The sequence below is a fragment of the Lissotriton helveticus genome, chromosome 1_1 (genome assembly GCF_964261635.1).
Source record: "Lissotriton helveticus chromosome 1_1, aLisHel1.1, whole genome shotgun sequence".
Taxonomy (NCBI): domain Eukaryota; kingdom Metazoa; phylum Chordata; class Amphibia; order Caudata; family Salamandridae; genus Lissotriton; species Lissotriton helveticus.
Window position 1 is genome coordinate 1,901,236,087 of NC_136057.1, and position 21,477 is coordinate 1,901,257,563.

Below are 21,477 nucleotides of genomic sequence, written 5' to 3' on the forward strand. Positions count from 1 at the left end.
GCACTCACTGCAGTCGTCACGCGCACTCTGCAGTCGCCCTCTCGGCACTCTCCCTCTCGGCACTCTCCCTCTCGGCACTCTCCCTCTCGGCACTCTCCCTCTCGGCACTCTCCCTCTCGGCACTCTCCCTCTCGGCACTCTCCCTCTCTGCAAGCTTTTCCTTGGCAAGGGCAAGTTCTTCCCTCTGAATCCTCAGATTAGCCTGTTTCATCCTCGCTTCATGTACTCTTCTCTGAGGGGAAGTCAGTCTCCTCTGGGGAGAGATCATTCTCCTCTGAGCAGAGGCATGAGAGTGCACAGAGATGTTGGAGTCCCTAGAATGAGATCTATCTCTTCTAACTCCAAAGTTAGGCCTGCTTAGGGTCAGTACTGGGGGTCCCCCAGATCCTTCCCTACGTAGGTCTAAGTAGGCCCTATTAAGCCTGACTAGCTCAGGACCATTGTCTGCCTCATCCCCAGAGACTTCCTCTTCTTCCTCCTCCTCCTCTTCCACATTCTCTGTTTCAGGGAGGTTGGAGTCTGGGTCACCACGAGTACCTTCTAAGGGGGGCATGCTCCCATCTGTCTGAGAAGCTTTCCTAGCATCATAAGTCTCTAAGAGACCAAACAGAAAAGGAGTGGTAGGGTTAGAACCCTGTTTTAGTTTCCTGGAGGTACACAATTGTCTCATCTCCTGGAAGCTAAGGCCTGCATATCTGGAAGTGACCTGTGGAGGGTCAACAGCCACAAGGGGAGTCTCTGAAGACTCTCCATGGGTAGACATGCTTCTAGTGTGGTGTAAGTGATGCACCTACCTACACTATGGGTTTACCTACTGATCCCTTGCTAAGAGTTGTAGTCAAGGTGTGCTAAGCCTTGTTGCACTACAACAGCTGGTTCAGTAGAACTCAGAGTATTCTAAGTTAAGTTATATGTACCTGGGTACTTATGTGATCTTTCAATTGATATTCTTAGGGTACGTGCGAGGTAAAACAACAGCAAGCTCAAATCCCAACCGCTGCACACCAATGTGGGAAGTTGGCCTGATATATAGTGCTCACTATTCTAGTGATCACTGTGTATCATACCAAACAACCCTTATTGATGATTGGTTGTAAGTCAACCTTTCAGACCAGCTATCCTAGTAGCATGGACAAGAGAATCTTTAGGCTAAACTCTAGAGGGCGTGTTAAGCCAGCTGTTTTACCATCACATATACCCCTTGAACACCAAGTGAAAGGACACCACACAAGTTGTTATGAAAATAAAGTATATTTATTTATAACAAGACTACCCTAAACTCTTTATGAGTCAGGGAGCTAAGCACAATACAAAACTCTTATGAAAACACTTTAAGTTGCACAATTTACACAAATGCCCGAGGGGCACGAAAAACCATATACTACAAAAGTGGAATGCGAATTACTAGCAGGTAAGTAACTATTCTCAGAGGCTTTGGAACCGCTACGCCTACAATGCTGAACCCTTAGATTAGAAGCAGGAGGCCTAGGAACTTCGTGTGCAGAGTGGGAACTCTTACGCGCAATGCGGGACAAAGTCTATGGACACTAGTAAAATGCAAAGTTAGTGTTTTCGGGCGAACCCGACTAGGTAGAGCTGAAACGAAAGAGGATCTGGACACTTAGAGAGTGGACCTGTGCTAGAGCACCGTGGTACTCGGTTTACCTAGCCCAGGGGCTGCGGCTGCATAGGGTTCAAGTGACGTCGGGAATCCTCGTTGATGCTCAGGAGCCTGAAGAAAGTAGTTGCTGGCAGGCGGCCAGTGAAGATGTTCCGGGCTGATCCAAGGATGGATCAGTGAAGAAGGATACCTGTAAGCAGAGGGGACCAAGTTCTGAATCACTAGCCAGTGATTAGGTGGGCACCAGGATGGCACCGGACGAGGTCACTCAGCCAGGTGAAGAAGTGACACTGGATTCTGCTGCTGCACATACCAGGGCGCTGATGTCGACTAGGCTGGAGGTCTGCGAGCTGTCCCACGTCGGATGTCTGCTGCTGGCGATGCTGGATCCGTTGAAGGAGGCAACAAGCCTTGGCTAAGGCAAGCCCACGTGGCGACACAAAATGGCGTCTGGAGTGGACCAGGAGGGTCCGAGGAAGTTCCCCTTCAAGAGGAGACAAGGGCCAGTCTAGAGGAGCTAGACCAGCGGTGAAACAAACGTAGGACGTCGTCTGGAGGGTCACTAGCCAACGGGCAAGTGACCGGACAACGTGGCAAGCAACACAGAAGCAAAAGGGCCCCACGCAGATCTGGTGGATGCTGGGGGGCTGGACTTTGGTGCTCGTGCTGCTTGGGGTTGGGGCTTCTCTTACCCCAGTGCACCCACTCGAGGGTCCCTCGGCGGTCGTGTTGGATCAGTGTCGTGCAGGTTCTGATGATAGCCGGTTCCTCTGGTCTCGTCGCACCCACGGTTCTCAGCTGTGCTGTAGAGGCAGGTAGAGGTCAGAGATGGCAGGGAGTCCGGGTTTCGTCGTGCTGGTCGGTCTGGTTCCGGAGGAAGGACGTGCAGCAAACCGCAAGATACTTAGTTGTTGCCTGCTGATGCAGGGTGACTACTCCTTAGTCACAAGGGAGAAATCTTGAGAAGAAGTCGAGAGTTCCTTTCGTGGAAAGTAGTTTCAGGATTCAAAGATGATCTAATTTGGGAAGGGGCCTGCTCCTACCTTTATCCTGAGAAAAGGGGCTGGCACGCGACTAAGTCCTGCCCTATGGGTGGGACTAGGAGGGGGGTGGTTACACCCCTCTCCTTTGTCCGGTCTCTCTCCAGCTCAGGGGCTGGTGTGCCCCAGGAACTGGTTTGAGCCGGCATATGCACAGTGAGCACCGGGGTGCCACTTGCAGTCACCTTCCTTTCATCCCTGCCTACCTGGGATACACAATATCCTGTCTGGGATGGTGCTAGCACCGCCCCTGACAGGAAACCCTTTGTTCAGGCCTCCGTTTGCTGGAAGGACTCCCAGCAGCAGGAGGGCAGACTGGTGTCTCGGTGGCAGCATCCATTTTGTGGAGCTGAGGCTGTGTTTAACTTTAACCGGGGTTACAGCTACCAACATGTCTTCTCCCTCTAGAGGGGTGGAATGCTACCCCCGTCGCCAGAACTGGCGAGGGGGTAGTATTACAAAGCGTATGACACCTTACACGACATGTTTAGATAATGTCAGACCAAAGTTACCATAACCGCGAGGATTATAAGGCACTTAAGAGTATATGGTCTGATGCTATCATGGAAACGGCTAAGGGATAGATCCCGAAGGCCGCAGACAGGCCCAGCTCATGCCAGGGCACTATCTCACACGATTCCAAGCACTCTGTGTGGGAAGTTGGCCTGATGTGCAGTGCTCACTATTCTAGTGATCACTATATATCAGTCCAAACAACCCTTATTGATGATTGGTTGTAAGTCAACCTTATAGACCAGCTATCCTAGTAGCATGGATACGAGCAGTCTAAGGCTAAGACTCTAGAGGGCGTGTTAAGCCAGCTGTTTTACCATCACATTACCCCTTGAACACCCAGTGAAAGGACACCACACAAGTGTTATGAAAATAAACAGTGTATTTATTAGAATCACAACAACCCTGTACTCTTTATGAGGACAGGGTGCTAGGCACACAACAAAACTCTTATGAAAATACTTAAGTTAGCACGTTATACACAAATGCCCGAGGGGCACGAAAAACCATATACTTAAAAAGTGGAATGCGAAATTACTAGCAGGTAAGTACAGTACTAATAGGCTTTGGAATCGCTAGGACTTGACTATAGAATCGTTAGATTACTTCTAGGAGACCTAGGGGACTCGGGTGCAGAGTGTGCACTCTCACACGGGATGCGGGACAAAGTCTATGGAGGCTAGTAAAGGCAAAGTTAGTGTTCACGGGCGAACCCGACCTGGTAGGAAGAAAACGACAGTGGATCCTGACCCTAGGATAGTGAGGCTATGCTGGGACACCGAAGTGCCGAAGTTACCTAGCCCAGGGGCTGCAGCTGCATAGGTCTGAAAAGACGTCGGGGATCTCGTTGCCGGACCAGGAGCCTGGAAGGAAGAAGTTGCTGGCAGGCGACCAGTGAAGAAAAGTTCGATGGATCCAAGCCTGGATCAAGGAAGAAGAAAACCTGAAAGCAGAGGGGACCAAGTTCTTGAATCACTAGCCAGTGATTAAGTGGGCACCAGGATGGCACCGGGCGAAGTCACCGCAGTCAGGTGAGTGGGCGCTGCTGGGCTCTGCAGTCTCTCGGACCAGGAGGCGTTGTCGGCGACCAGGATGGAGGTGCGAGCTGTCCCACGAAGGTTCTTGCTGTCGACGTCGCTGGACCCAGGATTGGGCAACAAGTCTTGGCAAATGCAAGGCCCACGCGGTGGACCTAAAATGGCGTCTTGGGCGGACCAGGAGGGTCCAGGGTACTTCTCCAATGGAGGGAAGCAAGGGCCAGTCTGGAGCAACCAGACCAGCAGCAGAAATGTCGTCGGGCGTCGTCAGGAAGGCCACAAGCCAGCGGGCTAGTAGCCAAACAACGCGGTGAGCAGCAAAAAGCAGAAGGGCCCCACGCAGATCGTGGAGATGCTGGGGGGCTGCTCTTCGGTGCTGGAGCTGCTCAGGGTGGGGGCTTCTCGGACCCCAAAGCACTCACCAGGATTTCACTCGGCGGGCTTGCTGGAAAGAAGTCGTGCAGTCTTGAAGATGGCCGGTCCCTCGAGGTCTCGTCACACCCACGAATCTCAGCGTGACTGATGATGCAGGTAGAGGTCAGAGGTGCCAGGGAAGCCGGTTCTCGTCGAGCTGGGCAGTCTTGATCCGGAGGAGAGACTTGCAGCAGACCGCAGTGTTCTTAAGATGGTGCCTGCGGATGCAGGGTGACTACTCCTTAGTCACAAGGGAGAAATCTTAGGAAGAAGTCTTGAGTTCCTTTCGTGGAAAGTAGTTTCAGGATTCAAAGATGATCTGATTTGGAAGGGGGCCAGTTCCTACCTTTATCCTGTAAAAAGGGGCTGGCACGCGACTAAGTCCTGCCCTATGGGTGGGACTAGGAGGGGGGTGGTTACACCCACTTCCTTGGCGGGCTTTTCCCCAGCACAGGGTCTGGAGTGACCCTGGAACTGGTTCCAGCCAGCCTATGCACAGTGAGCACCGGGGTGCCACGTGCAGTCACCTTCCTCTAAAGCCCTGCCTACCTACAATACACAAAACCCTGTCTGGGACGGTGCTGGCACCGCCCCTGGCAGGAAACCCTTTGTCCTTATCTCCTGCTCTGGGAGGACTCCCAGCAGCAGGAGGGCAGACTTGTGTCTCGGTGGCAGCATCCATTTTGTGGATGCTAAGGCTCTGTCTGACTTTAACCGGGGTTAGGGGTTACATACATGTCGTGTCCCTCTAGAAGGGTGGAATGCTAACCCCGTCGCCAGAATTGGCGAGGGGTTAGTATTCCAATTCGTATGACACCTTACTCGACATGTTTTGATAAAGCGATACCAGAGTTGGCATATAACCGCGAGGATTATAATGCACTTAAGAGTATATGGTATGCGATATCATGGAAACGGCTAAGGGATGGATCCCGAAAGCCGCAGACAGGCTCAGCTCATGCCAGAGCACCATCTCACACGATTCCAAGCACTCTGCCTTCAGGATTGTTAAGGCCTGCCATAGGAGTGACTGATAGGAGATCTGTGTGTCCATTTTAGGGTTAGATATAGGTATACTATATCTAAAGCAAAGGGTGATTACACCACCTTGCCCCAGCTGTCAAGCAGCCAGTTGTGTCAGATTTGGATGGCCAGCCAGGGGTGGCATAATACATGCTGCAGCCCCTGGTAGGCCCTGGGTACACCTATGCCCTGGGTACCTAAGGTACACTGTACAGGGACTGATAAGGTGACTCAGTATCCAATTTAGATATGTACCTAAAGTACATGGAATCCATTTTACAGAGAGAGCAGTAGGCCTGGGGTCCTGAATAGCAGGGCCCCAGGTCAACTAAGTCAGAAAACCAGCAAAACACCAGGCAAAAAGTTGGGGGCAACCATAGTCAGGGATCTACCTTCCTACACTCTGCCTCCAGGATTGTTAAGGCCTGCCATAGGAGTGACTGATAGGAGATCTGTGTGCCCATTCTAGGTTTAGATATAGGTATACTATATCTAAAGCAAGGGGTGATTACACCACCTTGCTCCCAGCTGTCAAGCAGCCAGTTGTGTTTATTTAGTTAGTCAGCCCAGGGGTGGCATAATACATGCTGCAGCCCCTGGGAGACCTCTGGGTGCACCTCTGCCCTGGGTACAGGGTCTCTAGAGAGGGCCCAGTGCCAATTCAGTACCTGGGTACAATTTGGAATGGAGAGAACAGCTAGGCTGTGGGTCTGATTAGCAGGCCCACAGCCAGGGAAAGTCGTAAACCAGTGAAGCAAAAAGAAAAAATCTGGGTGATCATAGGATTGCAGACCCTACTCTCCTACACCGGCCATCTTGAACGAACCTGCACTTCGCTTCCAGCACGACTCCCAAGGTAAACTCGATCAAGTGCTTTGGGGACTGAGAAGCCCCAGCCCCGAGCAGCCCCTGCACCGAAGATCAGCCCTCCAGCATCCACGAGATCTGCGTGGGGCCCTTCTGCTTGTCTGCTGCTCGACGCGTTGTCTGGTCACTTGCCGGCTGGCTAATGACCTCCTAGACGACGAACTTTGAAAACTACACTGCTGGTCTGATTGCTCCAGACTGGCCCTTGCTCCCTTCCAAAAGAGGAGCACCCCGGACCCTCCTGGTCCACTCCAGACGCCGTTTCCACTCACCGCGTGGGTTGCCTTTGCCAAGGCCTGTTGACGCCGATTCCGGATCCAATACCGCCGACAGCGAGAGCCTGCGTGCGACAGCTCGTGCCTCCATCCTGGTCGTCGAAAACACCTCCTGGTCCACGTGGCTGCAGAGACAAGCGTCCACTCTTCACCTGATCGCGACGACTACATCTGGTTCCTTCCTGGTTCCACTCCAGTCACTGGCTAGTGACTTTGAACATTGTCCCCTCTGCTTTCAGGTCCTCTTCTTCACCGATCCACCCTTGGATCGCACCGGACATCTTCCTCCTGGTCGCCTGCAGCATCTTTTCTTTCAGGCTCCATTGACTTCAACGCAGAAACCCGACACGACTTCGCACCTATGCACCCGCAGCCCGTGGGTGAGGTAACGAGAGTATTTCGGTGCTCAAGGGTAGATTGACTGTCCTAGTGTCCAGATTCACAGTCGTTTTAGTCCTACCTAGTCAGGATTGTCCGTACTTACCTTTTTCTTGAACTGTACTGTCCATAGACGTTGTTATGCATCCCGCGTGTGAGTTCACACTCTGCACCCGCGTCCCGTGGGCCTCCTATTACTTACCTAAGGTTAGGATAGCGTAGTCCCAGCAGTCCTGCAGCCTCTGGACAGCTCCATTTCTCCTATCGACTCTCACATTCCATTTACTTAGTATATGGTTTGCCGTGCCCCTAGGGCACCATTGTAATTTTGTGCAACTTATCGTATTTTTCCTAAGAGATTGTCATGTGCTTAGCCATCTGATCTCATAAAGAGTTCAGAGGTGTTTGTTATTAATACATATACTGTTTATTTCCATAACAACCTGTGTGGTGTCCTTTCATCTGGTATTCAAGGGGTTATATTGTGGTAAAACAGCTGGCTTCACATGCCAAACGAGTTTGCCTAAGACTGCTTTGTCCATGCTACCATTAGGATAGCTCGTCTATAAGGTTGACTTACAACCAATCACCATAAGGGTTGTTTGGACTGATACAAGGTGATCACTAGAACTAGTGAGCATCATATATCAGGCCAACTTCTCACAGGGAGAACCGGAATAACAGTGGCTGGATTTTGCATGATCTTCATACCTTCCTCCCACACATGTTCAATTATGGGAATGGACTTGACAGATCTTCCGTATTGTTCCTTGAAGTCATAGAGGAAACATTCAGACTCTTCTCTCGTGATCGGCAGCCCAAACCTCTTTAACGCTCTCTCCATCAGGTTATGGAACCCCCCTATATCAACTGGAGGGGAGATAGAAGTATCATGACCAGTGGCGTCTGGATCTTGTAGCCCACTGTCACCCTGATCCAAGTCTCGGTCCTGCAATGGATCAGTCAAGGGATCCACCTGTACAGCCTCATCGTCCGAAGAGGTGTCCTGCTGGACAGTATTGGCTGGTTCGGGATCCGGTGTCCGGGAAAGGACCATAGGTATTACCGGTGGTGGCGTGAGGGGCACCACTGGCGACGGAGGCAGACCGATAACTGGCTGTGCTTGTGACAACACCTGAGGTGGAGGTTGCGCAGACTGCATTGAAGGTTCCGAAGGAAACCTGTTTAGATAGTCCTGCAGCATCATCTGTAGATCAGATTAAAGAGGTGGGCATGGCCACCATGTCCTGCCCTAAACCAGGCGTACGTCGCTCTTGTGGAACATAGTGATGCAACTGTTGGCCACCTGTATGCTCGTAATATTCCTCCGTGTCAGTCTCCTGCAAGTTTACATTCAAGTCTGAGGGACTGTAGGCATCCCCATAATGGCCACTCTCATCCTCATCCTCCTCCGACTCATCATCCAGAAGCATTGTCGATGGATGCGACGAAACACGTCGGAGTCGTCATTTCCGGTGTAATTTTCATCTTCTGCAGTGGGAAATGTATTTTTTGACTCGTCGACGGAGCAGTCGTCGACGGTGCAGCAGTCGTCGACGGTATTGTCGATGGAATCGTCGACGGTACAGCGGCCTTCGTCGACGAAATCTTGGTTGTCGACGGAATGATCGGCGTCGAAGTTGTCGTTGACGTAGTATTGGTAGTCGACGAGGCCGTCGACAGCACCTTACCGGAGCTCATCGTCGTGGAAGAAGCTATCGTCGACGATCCGGGAATCTTGAATGACGACGAAGTCGTCGACGTGGAGATCGCTACCGACGACGAGCCCGTCGACGGAGCCAAGGAAACAGCGGGAATTTTCACAGAAGCAATCGTCGTACCTTATGTTTTCGTCGTCGACGGACGCTGTTTTTTCTCCGGCCCGGTTCCTGGAGAGACAGAAGAGTAGGTCACCGGTTTTTTCCTTTTTGGACGGAGGAGAAGTGATAGTAACTTCCTTTTTGTCCTTTGAGGCTGTAACCGATCCAGCAGCCTGTCCCTGCCTCTCCTTTTCACTTCTGTGAGGAGATTGAAGGGGACCAGCCCTCTCAGAGATCTTATGAGGGGCCTTAAGAGGGGGCTCAGCTGAAGAAGAACCAGGGGGAGACCTACCCCTCTTCCTGGATCTGTGAGAGGACGCTAGAGATGTTGAATCCTCTTCATCTGATGAGAGCACCTCCTTCCGAGTCTTCATCTTTTGAAGCCAGGTCAAAAGCCGACCCTCTCTGGCACGAAGTGTCTTGGTAGAGAAGGTTCTACAAATTTTGCAGTCTGTGGCCTTGTGGTCCGGGTATAAGCAATAAAAACAGTTTTCATGCTTATCTTCCACAAAAAAGTCGTTTTTTCCCACAAGAGGCACAAGACCTGAATAAGGCTTTCTTCTCCTTGTCAGGCATGTCTTGATTTCAGTAGAAAAATTGAAGAAATAACCAGTAATATTGAGAAAACTGAGCAGAGCTCAGTGGACTCCCTAGCACAACGTGCGGTAGAAAAATCTGAGGCTCTGAACTCTCTCAGGAAGGTTCTATAGGGTGAGGCTGCTCTGATTGGTCCTGACAAAAGTTTGGTCTCTATTACAAAAAGAGGGTGATAGGATACAAAATGAGATGAGGCCTAGGCCTATTTTTCTCTTTTGTTTCTATGGTTGTGATACTACCGAGGCTCCCATTCCGACGACGGGGAATGATACAAAGCATGGGAATCTATGAAAGTTCCAATATTGTGGCAACGTTGTGTACCATGGTTGTCTCGCCCATGTTGGAGCAACCAGGATTAGTGTCATTGAATGCTGGCGTAGTTTGCGTGCCACTAGCGGTATTAATGGTGCTGGGGGAAAAGCGTACGCAAATCTGCCTGACCAGTTCATCCATATCGCATTGCCCTGCGACTGCGGATGTGGAAACCTGGCGGCAAAGTACTGGCATTTTGCACTTTCTCTTTTGGCGAACAGGTCTATCTCTGGTTGTCCCCACTGTTGGAACTATGGTTGTAGCACTGTGGGATGAATCTCCCACTCGTGCAGCTGTTGGCTGTGTCTGCTGAGTAGATCCGCTACTTGGTTGTCTTTGCCTGGGAGGTGTTCCACCATGAGAAAAATGTTTCTTTGGATGGCCCACTTCCACATGCTTTGTGCTAGATGTGATAGCTGTGGAGAGTGTGTTCCTCCCTGTTTCTGTACGTAGTACATTGCTGTCATGTTGTCCGTCCGGATCAACACAGCTTTGTTGCATAGATGTACTTTGAACGCTTTCATTGCCAGAAAAATTGCCATCATTTCTAGCAAGTTGATGTGCATTTTCTTTTGTTGCGCTGTCCATAGGCCCTGCACTGTGTAGTGGAGGACATGGGCTCCCCATCCTAAGAGAGATGCGTCCGTTGTCAACACTATTTGTGGTACAGGCTCCTGGAACAGTTGGCCCTTGCAAAGGTTTTGTGGATTCGACCAATGCAGAGAGTTGTATGCACGACTGGTCACCAACACTAGGTCTTTCAATTGTCCTTGAGCCTGGTTCCACTGCCGTGCTAAGCACTCTTGTAGCGGACGCATGTGTAGTCTGGCGTGAGGGACTATGAAGATGCACGAAGCCATGATGCCTATGAGTTGCATAAACACTCGGACAGAGAGCGAGTGTTGTGGCTTGAACTTTTGGATTAGTAGCTGCATACTGTTTATTCTTGCAGTGTTTGGGTATGCTTTTGCTGTCAGTGTATTTATTGTTGCTCCCAGGTACTGCTGTACATGGGATGGCTGAAGGTGAGATTTTTGGTAGTTTAACGTGAAGCCTAGGCTGTGCAGTAGGTGAATTGTTTTTGACATGTGGCTGGCACACTGCTAGGCTGACTTTGCTTGTATTAGCCAGTCGTCCAGGTACGGATAGACGTGAATATGTTGTCTTCTCAAATGTGCAACCACTGTCGCTATGCATTTTGTGAACACTCTTGGAGCTGTTGTTACACAAAATGGAAGTACTTTGAATTGGTAATGTTGATTTAGGAGCGTAAACCTGAGATACTTCCTGTGAGCAGGATGTATTGGAATATGGAAATATGCATCTTTGAGGTCCAATGTTGCGAGGAAGTCTCCTTGCTGCAACAGTGGTAGCCCTTGTAGAGTGAGCATATGAAAATGCTCTGATAAGATGTAATGATTTAGGGGCCTGAGGTCCAATATTGGTCTGAGAGACCCGTCCTTTTTGGGGATGAGGAAGAATAACGAATATACCCCTGTACCGTGATGTTCTAATGGTACTAGTTCTATGGCCCCTTTTTGCAGCACGCTGATGACTTCTTGCTGCAATAAGTTGAGGTGTTCTGCGGACATAGGACGGTGTTTTGGAGGTATGTTGGGTGGTGTGGAGGTTAGCTCTAGGCAATAGCCATCTCGGATAATGAATATGCTACTTACCAGTATGCATCTGTTCTTGGCATGTAGGGCTGCTAACATTCATATCTAGTGCATAGATCGCCGCCTAGTGTTGGGTCCGGATGATTGCTCATTGTTGTCCTGGAAGAGTCTTCGAAGTATCACGAGATAGGTGGCTCCTCCCCTGGACTACAGTGCGCATGGGCATCGACTCCATCCCCAGATTGTTTTTAGCCATTGTGGCAGAGATGGAGTGAAATAGTGTAAAGGATGTCCATGCTAATGATTGAATGCAAGAGAGTATCTGCAGCTGCTACGGGCACCGGGGAGTAGGGCGGGCGATATGAATGTTAGCAGCCCTACATGCCAAGAACAGATGCATACTGGTAAGTAGCATATTCAGTTCGAGGCATGTGGGCTGCTAAATTCATATCTAGTGCATAGAATACATAGCAGTCCCTCAACTAAGGGCGGTTGCCCGTGCCAGCTGCAGAAGCTTGAAAGAGTGTTTTGAGAACAGCCTGTCCTACAGCTGCTTGCTGTTTGGAATGCACATCGACACAGTAATGTTTGGTAAATGTGTGTGGTGTAGACCACGTAGCTGCTCTACAAATGTCTTCCAAAGGAATGTTGCCCAGGAAAGCCATGGAGGCCCCCAACTTGCGTGTGGAGCGCGCCCTTGGGGGTATTGTTAAAGTACGTTTAGCTTTTTGATAACAGATTTGAATGCACTTAACAATCCATCTGGCTATTCCTGCCTTGGAAATAGGGTTGCCTTTGTGCTGTGCTGAGAAGGCAACAAAAAGTTGTTGTGTTTTCCTAAAGTGTGTTCTGTCAATGTAGTACATCAACGCCCTCCTAACGTCCAATGTATGAAGCATTCCGCTACCGTTTGTGGGTTTTGAAAGAATGCGGGCAGGTCAATAGTTTGGTTGATATGAAACTGTGACACCACCTTCGGAAGGAATTTGGGGTTAGTGCGTAGTACTACCCCAGTTTGAATGAATTTGTATGAATGGCTCCTGGACTGTGAGCGCTTGCAGCTCACTAACACGTCTGAGCGATGTAATAGCAATGAGAAATGCCACTTTCCATGTGAGGAACTGAAGCTCGCAGGAGTGCAGTGGCTCGAAAGGTGGGCCCATCAGCCTAGTGAGGACCACATTGAGGTTCCACACTGGAGCTGGTGGTGTTCTCGGAGGAATGACTCGTTTCAGTCCCTCTAGGAAGGCTTTAATGGCAGGCACCCTGAAAACAGAGAGATGCTGCCTGTTCTGGAGATAAGCCGCTATGGCGGATAAGTGTATCCGAATGGAAGCGTACGCTAGATTGCATTTGTAAAGATGTAACAAATAGCAGATGATGTTAGGAATGGATGCATCTAGCGGGTTGATATTGTGTTCTGTACAGTAAATGACAAACAGCTTCCATTTTGCTGCATAGCAAGCTCTGGTAGTGGGCTTTCTTGCCTCTCGTATGATATCCATGCATTCTGGAGGCAGGTTGAGGTAGCCAAACTCTAGGACCTCAGGAGCCAGATCGCCAGGTTGAGCTGTTGCGGATCTGGATGCTGAATGTCGCCATGGTTCTGCGTCAAGAGGCTTGGGGAGAGATGCAGCCTTTGATGCGTTACCACGGAAAGTTCTAGAAACGTGATGTACCATGGTTGGCGTGCCCACGTTGGAGCAACCAGGATGAGCGTCATCGAGTGTTGCTTTAGCTTTCTTGCCACCAGCGGAATGAGAGGCGCTGGGGGAGAAGCGTACGCAAATCTGCCTGACCAGTTCATCCATATCGCATTCCCTTGCGATTCCGGGTGAGGGAACCTGGCGGCAAAGCTTTGGCATTTTGCGTTTTCCTTTGTGGCAAACAGGTCTATCTCTGGATGACCCCACTGCTGGAAGTACGGGTGGAGTACTGATGGATGTATCTCCCACTCGTGCATTTGATGGCTGTATCTGCTGAGCAGATCCGCCATCTGATTGTCCTTGCCCGGGAGGTGTTCTGCCATGAGGAAAATGTTCCTCTGAATGGCCCACTTCCACATGCTCTGAGCCAGATGAGACAGCTGTGGCGAGTGAGTACCTCCCTGCTTCTGGATGTAGTACATGGCTGTCATGTTGTCCGTCCGGATCAACACGACCTTGTTGCACAGATGTACTTTGAAGGACTTGAGCGCCATGAAGATTGCCATCAATTCCAGGTAGTTGATGTGCATCTTCTGTTGCTGGGTGGACCACAGTCCCTGCACCGTGTAGTGGAGCACATGAGCTCCCCACCCTTGGAGAGATGCATCCGCTGTTAGGATAATCTGTGGCACAGGCTCTTGGAACGGTCGTCCCTTGCAAAGGTTGTGTGGATTCCACCAATGCAGAGAGTTGTATGCCCGACCGGTCACCAACACTAGGTCTGTCAGTTGTCCCTGAGCCTGTGTCCACTGATTCGCTAAGCATTCTTGGAGTGGACGCATGTGCAACCTTGCGTGCGGGACTATGAAGATGCAGGAGGCCATCATGCCTATCAACTGCATGAACACCCTCGCTGGTAGGGAGTGTTGTGGTCTGAACCTCTGGATCAGCGACTGAATGTTGTCGATCCTGACCGGGTTTGGCTGAGCCATAGCAGTCAGGGTATTTATTGTCGCACCGAGATACTGCCGCACATGGGCTGGTTGAAGGTGCGACTTTGGGTAGTTTAGCGAGAACACCAGACTGTGGAGGAGGTGAATGGTGTGGGACATGTCCGCGGCGCACTGCCGTTCCGACTTTGCTTGAACGAGCCAGTCGTCCAGGTAAGGGTAGACATGTATGTTCTGCCTCCTGAGGTGCGCCGCAACTGTCGCCAGACACTTTGTAAATACTCTGGGGGCAGTGGTCACTCCGAAGGGTAGGACCTTGAACTGATAGTGCCTGTTTTGAATGCTAAACCTGAGGTATTTTCTGTGGGATGGGTGGAGTTGTATGTGGAAATAAGCATCCTTGAGGTCCAAGGTTGCTAGGAAGTCCCCTAGGTTCAGCAGGGGAAGGATTTGTTGGAGTGTCAGCATGTGAAAGTGTTCTGACAGTATGTACATGTTGAGGGGGCGTAGATCCAGAATGGGTCTAAGGGATCCGTCCTTTTTTGGGATAAGGAAGTACAGGGAATAGACCCCTGTGCCTTCCTCCTCCACTGGTACGAGCTCGATTGCGCCTTTTTGCAGCATCACCACAACTTCCTGCTGCAATAAGTGCAAGTGCTCTGCTGACATAGGACGTTGTCTTGGGGGAATGGTGGGTGGAGTAGATGTTAACTCCAAACAATAGCCGTACTGGATAAGCTGTCTTACCCACCTGTCTGTGGTGATGGATGTCCAGACGGGCAGGAACTGCTGGAGTCTCCCCCCGACAGGTGTTGGATGGTCGGGGGGCAGTGACAGAGAGTCACTGTTTGTTGGCGGCAGAGGAACGGGAGTTGTTGTTTCCTCTGCCTCTGCCCTTGGCACTGTTACCTCTGTAACCCCCTCTACCCTGCTTGGGGTACGAGGATTGTGCACCACCTTTTGTGAATTGTGTCTGTTGACCCAAGTGTCCTCTGGTAACACCACGTGCTCCTGAGCGACGAAAAGTGCTCCCCCTGAATTGTTGAGACTGAAGCGCCCCCATGGACTTAGCGGTCTCATTGTCCTTTTTAATTTTTTCGAGGGTGGTGTCAACATCTGGGCCAAACAGTCTGTCAGGATTAACGGGCTGGTTGAGTATTGTTGTTTGAATGTCAGGTTTAAATCCTGATATGCGAAGCCATGCCTGTCGCCTTAACATGACGCTAGTGTTAATCGCCCTAGCCGCTGTATCAGCCACATCAAGTGCACACTTTATTGCGGCGTTTGAGATGAGCTTTCCCTCTTGTATGAGCATTTCGGCTGCCTCCTTAAACTCATCAGGTAGGTGTTGAAGGAGCTGTTCTAGGGTGTCGTAATGCGCTCTATCGTATCGTGCCAATAGTACCTGTGTGTTTGATATACGCCAGATATTGGCAGCCTGCGCAGCCACCCGTTTGCCCGATGCCTCAAGCACTTTTGACTCCTTGTCTGGGGGAGGAGCTTCACCCGTTGTTTGGGAGTTTGCCCTCTTGCGGGCATTGGCGACCACCAACGAATCCAGAGGCAACTGTCCCCGAATATATGCAGGGTCCCCAGGTGCTGGCCTGTATTTTTTTTCGATACGTGGGTTTACCACTCTCGCCCTGGTAGGTTCTTTAAAGATCTCTGGGGCATGCTTAAGGACACCTTTTAGCATAGGAAGTGTCTTAACTGTTCTTTCTGAGACAGAGAAAGTGTCAAACAAAAAATCTTCCTCCACCGGGTCAGCATGCATGTCCACATCATGATTTGCAGCTGCCCTCTCTATCAAAGCATTAAATGCTGCTGAATCCTCAGTTGGTGATGTACGTGCACCAAAACCCTGTGGGTCCTGTACCACCTGATGTCCTCCCTGGTCACCAGTGTCGTCATATGAGTCCTGTTGACCATCAGGGTCATTGGCAGCTGGGAAATTGTACTGGTCATATTGGTCATCATCCTCTCCCCCTGACTGGTTGGGGGAAGGTGATGGACTCCTCCTTGGTGTTGGCTGAACAGGTTCAACAAGGGCAGGAATGTCCTGTGCCGCCCTCTTCTTTTTTAGTGGAATGACATAGGATTCCAATGGTTGGGAAGTGATCTTTCTTTTATAGAGGGTCAATTTCCCTGTTTCGGCATCGATGTAATGCTCAGATTGGTCTTCTGAGGCATTCGTCGGCACCGATCTGGGTGCAAACGCCTTTGGTGCCACCTTAGGTGGCAGAGTGTAGAGAAGCTGGGTCGAAGTCTTCGCAGGTGTGTCCACCGGTTTCGGAGCAGACGGCGTGGGAGCCGGTGACGTCAAAGTCTTCTCCCGAATACGTTTGAGGGAGTCGGTGACCTGTTTTGTGAACGAGGCGGAGGGTTTGGTACCCGACGCCCGATGTTCGGTAGCGTCGGAGGCGCTTGGTGTGGACGAGTGTGCCGCCGACGAATCTTCTGCTCCAACGGCTCCTGGCTCCGTCGTAGGCGCCGACGCCGTTGCTGCAGACCCGGCATCCGTGTGCCGATGCGTTGTGCCTCCGGCCTTCGGATCGTGGCTCTTAGTTGACTTCGATGCGACTGTGCGTTTACTTGTGGGCGCCGCAGCTTTGTCCGAAGGCGCGTCAACAGCCTTAGTGGAACGTGCCGGAGCGACCGTGCTCGAGACGTGATGGACAACCTTCTTAGAGGGCGGCTCCTTGGCCACCTTCTGCTGCGCTGTCGACTCGACAGTTTTCTTCGACTTCGGAGGGCCGGAGGGCGACGGAGTCGATGAGGGAGCAGGCTTTGAAATTTTTGTTGGGACGTCGGCCATTTTAGGTGTTGTCGATTCCGAAGGTTTCGGTTTCGTTTTTGGTGGGACGTCGGCCATCTTTGGTGTAGTCGAGTCCGAAGGTTTCGGTTTCGATACGCGCAATGGCGGCTCCGCTGGAGTGTCCGTGGCCGGGCCAGAAGGCGGGGCCGGGGATAGCGGTGCAGGGTCGTGGGTAAGGCCGAGTGGCGATCCCGTGACCTGAGCCATGTAACTTTCGGGGCATAGCTCTTCCTCTGAGCCATCTTCCGCGGCCCCATAAACTTCTTCGTCGTCCCCTACCTCCTCGACGTATTCAAGGTCTTGGCCCAGTCCTTCGACGTGTTCTTCGGGATCGGCCTGGACCTCCGTCGACGGGGGTGATATCTGAAGATGATGGCTTTGGCCTTCTTCTGCGGGGTCGTCGAATATATCGTCGGGTGCCGGAGCCGCTCGCTGTGCCTCAAGGCGCACCGCGCGCCGAAGCTTGAGCGTTTTCTTGGACCTGAACTTAGAGCAGGCCATGCAGTTGTCCTCGTTGTGGTCCGGCGAGAGGCATTTATTACAGACTGGATGCACGTCGATATGTGGATATTTGGATCCACAGACGGGGCAGAACTTGAACGGACTCCGCTCCATGAGAAGTTCGTCGGGGTCTTGCTGCGACGAGAGGGCCTCGATGTTGGAAGAGTCACTCGACTCCGCAGAATTCCGACTCAAAGAGCCGGATGATGCTCGAGACCGCACGCAAACAATACCGACGCAGGTAACGAAGGCCTTTTGGCCTTAAGAAAAGACTTTTACGATTCCGACACGGAGACGTCGAAATCACATCCGAACCCAATGGCGGAAAAAAACAATCTGGGGATGGAGTCGATGCCCATGCGCACTGTAGTCGAGGGGAGGAGCCACCTATCTCGTGATACTTCGAAGACTCTTCCAGGACAACAATGTGCAATCATCTGGACCCAACACTAGGCGGCGATCTATGCTATAGATATGAATTCAGCAGCCCACATGCCTCGAACACCTATATCTTTAGTAAGTGGTGTATGCACCAACTTACACAGGCAGCAATGATGGGCCTGTAGTTCTATTTTGAATGGTCTCTCATGGGTGGCATAATATATGCTGCAGACCATGGGAGACATCTGGGGTACATATGCCCGGGTACATGAGTACCATATACTAGGGTCTGACAAGGGTACCCCAGTATCCAATCTGGGATGTATTTAAGTACTGGACAAAACCATTTAGGGAGAAAGCAGATAGACTGGGGTCCTGATAAGCAGGATCCCAGTCAGACTAGTCAAAAACAGCATCACATCAAGCAAAACGTGGGGGTAAGCATAAGAAGCAGATTCTACTTTCTTACAGTGAGGAATTTATGTCAGAGGTAGTAATCTCTGAAAAATTTGTAAATTCATTTTTTCTAGCTCTTAAACTGAAGCAGGGTTGAGCTAGTTTATTGAATGCAGAATATATAGTACACAATAGGCTCTCACGTAAGTAAAAAAGTACATTTAGGTGACTTTGTATTCAAGGAGAAAACCAACCTTCACGTTCGGTCCAAATTCTGGTGCAGATACAGATAATGTACCAATTTCGGTCACCATTTCAGTCACTGCCTTGGATTCTTTCACAATAACAGGGCCTTCTGAGTGGCCTGCAATCGGATTAGGCTTGTCTTGACCCTCTAAGTCAGTCTGTGGGATGTCTTTAACCTTTCGGTTCTTCATTGAACGCTCTTTTCCGATGGGACCTGGATTGTGCTCCTTGTTGTCTGAGATGGTCTGATCCGGAAGCTACAACAAAGCAACACATTTATCAGGTTTCTAGCCTATTAGGTTAAATATTCTTCCAAGTTTGGTCAAAGGCCTTTTTGTAAACGACATAGCTGATAGAACAACATATATGCTATGCATCAGAGCCAAGAGATTTGTTCTGATTTTATCATTTGCTTAATAAATACCATTTAACATAACCATTAGTTTAGAACGACCTAACAGAAGTTGAAAAATGATCACACTTTTTAGTTGTAGAAGGTTGATGAGTTCACAGGGATCAATGCAAATCCAAAGTTCTCTATTTGTGGTAGTATGGACGAACAGTAAGAAGATACTTTCGTATAGTATATACAGAGCTAAAGTATAGTGTGCACAGAGTCCAGTGGATCCCCAGAGGCTTGGAAAGCCTTAAGTAGAAAAAAGCTCCATGTGGGGTCGAGCAGTCAGGCTTATCAGAGGGCAGTGTTAGGCATTTGTTGTACAAACTAAGGAAAGAAATTATCACACACTCAGACTGAATCCAAGAGCAATTATTTTTATTTTATTTTAGAAGTTTTATATAGCGCTGGCTGGACCCAGAGGTATCAGAGCGTTTTACAATTGTAACAGAAAGGTGTTTAAATACAGGTACAGCGTGTATAAGTACAGAAAGTTGATTCATAAATGAGCAGTCCACATAGGATAAAGGTTAAACTAGATGAAAAAGTAAAAAACAATTGCTAAACACAATGAGATATACAATATAGAGGTCGCAGTTTGGTGGGAAGGTTCGATATAGTATACCTAGGAGCAGGTAGGACAAAAACGTGAAAGAAAACTGAAGGTCATAAAGTGTAGTAAGAAACGGGAGGTAATGGAGAGGCAAGGAGGTGAGGTAGGTAGCACACTTGGCAGTTGAAAAAGATAGAATGCAATAGGAGAAAATGCAATGCACTCTTATGGTTGGAAAATAGGTTTATGCATTAAAAGCTAAGTAAATCACTTAGTGTTCTAGTCTTCAGGGGTTTGGACCAACACTAAACAAGGGTCAGATCAAGGTGGGTACTGCACCACCAGCAGCACTGGGGCAGCTGAGTGCAGAGGTCACTCGTGTGAGAAAGTGCCATCTTTCTTGCATGGTATGCCCCCACTTTTTGCTGAATTGCTGATGGACTGAGTGTGCCCTGGGCTCCTGCCAATCAGTTGCTCAGGGCGTGTGTTCCTTCCCTAAAACTGTGTTGAAACCGAAACCCAATTGGCATCTCTGGCCACATGTCAGCCCCTGGTAAATGGTACCCTAGGTACCCAGGGCACTGTGACCAGAGAATACCCCTAAGGGCTGCAACACTTATTGTGCCACCCTTAGAGGCCCTGTACTCTGAGACACACACACACTGCTTTTGCAGACTGAGTGTCTTGGTGCAGAACAAAACAGAGTCGACATGGCACACATCCCTGTGAGCCATGCCCGCAATACACTGCCCTGGCATACAAAAGTCACCCCTCTAGCTGGGTGCCCTATACCTGTGGTGTGGGTACAGGTGCATGAGCCCTGTACACCTACAGTAGCCAGGTCCATTCCTGGGCACTAAGTGCAGTGCTGCCAATAAGAGTATATGGTGCTGGGAGGTCATCACGAACTCCACAGCAGCATGAAGGTTGCAGTGAAGACTTAGAAGTTTGGTATCAAACTTCTCAGCACATTAAACACACTGATGCCCGCGTTGGATTTAATGTACAATGCACAACAGAGGGCAACTTAGAGATGGCCCCTGAAACTAATCCACAACCCGTGTCGCGACCGAGAGGTTGCCTAGGCTGCCACACAGCAGACATGTTGCTGGCCCGCTGGGTAGAGAGCCATCTGCTCTCGTGGGCCTGCAACAATGCATATTCTGGGGCGAGGTGCTAGGCCTCCGCCCCCAGGATGGGCAGGGGGAGCTTCAAAGGCATGCCGCCTTTGTGAGCTTCTCTAGGCCACTTTCTATACTCAGCAACTGGGCTTCACCGGTTCTGACCCCCCACTCTGGCGGGAAGACAGGCGGGAAAACCTAAGTGAGGAAAGGGGGTGTGTCAGCCTCTACCAACCCCACTCCTCAGGTGGGGGTGGCGAGGTGAAGCACAACTCTGGGCTCTCGCCATCTTGAGGATGGGAAGCCCTACCCAATCAGAGACAAGCTCCTGTCCCCCTCCCACTGGAGAGTGGCAGGATAAGGGGTGTACTCACCCCGGGGAAGGGACCCCCCCCCTACCTGTAACGCCCCTAAATTTAGTATTTAGGGGCACCCTGAATCTGCCTTCCTCAGTTCCCGATTCCGAAAATACAAGAAGAAAGAAGACCTGCTGTGCAGCTGCTAACAAGAGGACGACACCAACTGACTTGGCCCCCTCTTTCATGACTGATATTTCAATTGTGTCGCCTGAATTGGTTCAAACGGGCTTTTTATTAACCAACTTAATACCATGTATAGATGCCAAGAAGGAGGAGGCTCTTTCACCGGTGGAAAAGCTCTACAGAGTCCCTTGAGGAACGGTTTAAATAATGTTGCAGACCGTAGAGATGAGTTCCCCGATCGCCTAAAGCAAGAGATTGCTGCTTAGTGCACTTTTATTGACAAATGTGCAAGGCCAGACCTGGTTAACTAAAGATAAGGTAAGATGTGAACTGCTGTTACGAAGAACGGATTTAATTATTTTTCTTGACACCACATACAAAACCATTTCCACTTAAGTTGATAGGACTTATTCATGGAATCTGCTCACACATAGTCGTCGGCGGTTTCAGCGGAATCGTGAACCTTTTCATTTTCT

At 50.2% G+C, this 21,477-nt stretch overlaps 1 protein-coding gene across 3 annotated transcripts in view; it reads right to left on the reverse strand.

Annotated features, from left to right (window-relative positions):
• The window catches only part of PRRC2C (proline rich coiled-coil 2C), a 1,522,187-nt gene that overhangs the window by 611,226 nt on the left and 889,484 nt on the right, over positions 1–21,477 (reverse strand). For all 3 annotated transcript variants that reach the window (XM_078642844.1, XM_078642853.1, XM_078642862.1), the window contains one exon: positions 18,457–18,705. In XM_078642844.1, the coding sequence (XP_078498970.1) occupies positions 18,457–18,705 (249 nt within the window). The remainder of the gene's footprint in view (positions 1–18,456; positions 18,706–21,477) is intronic.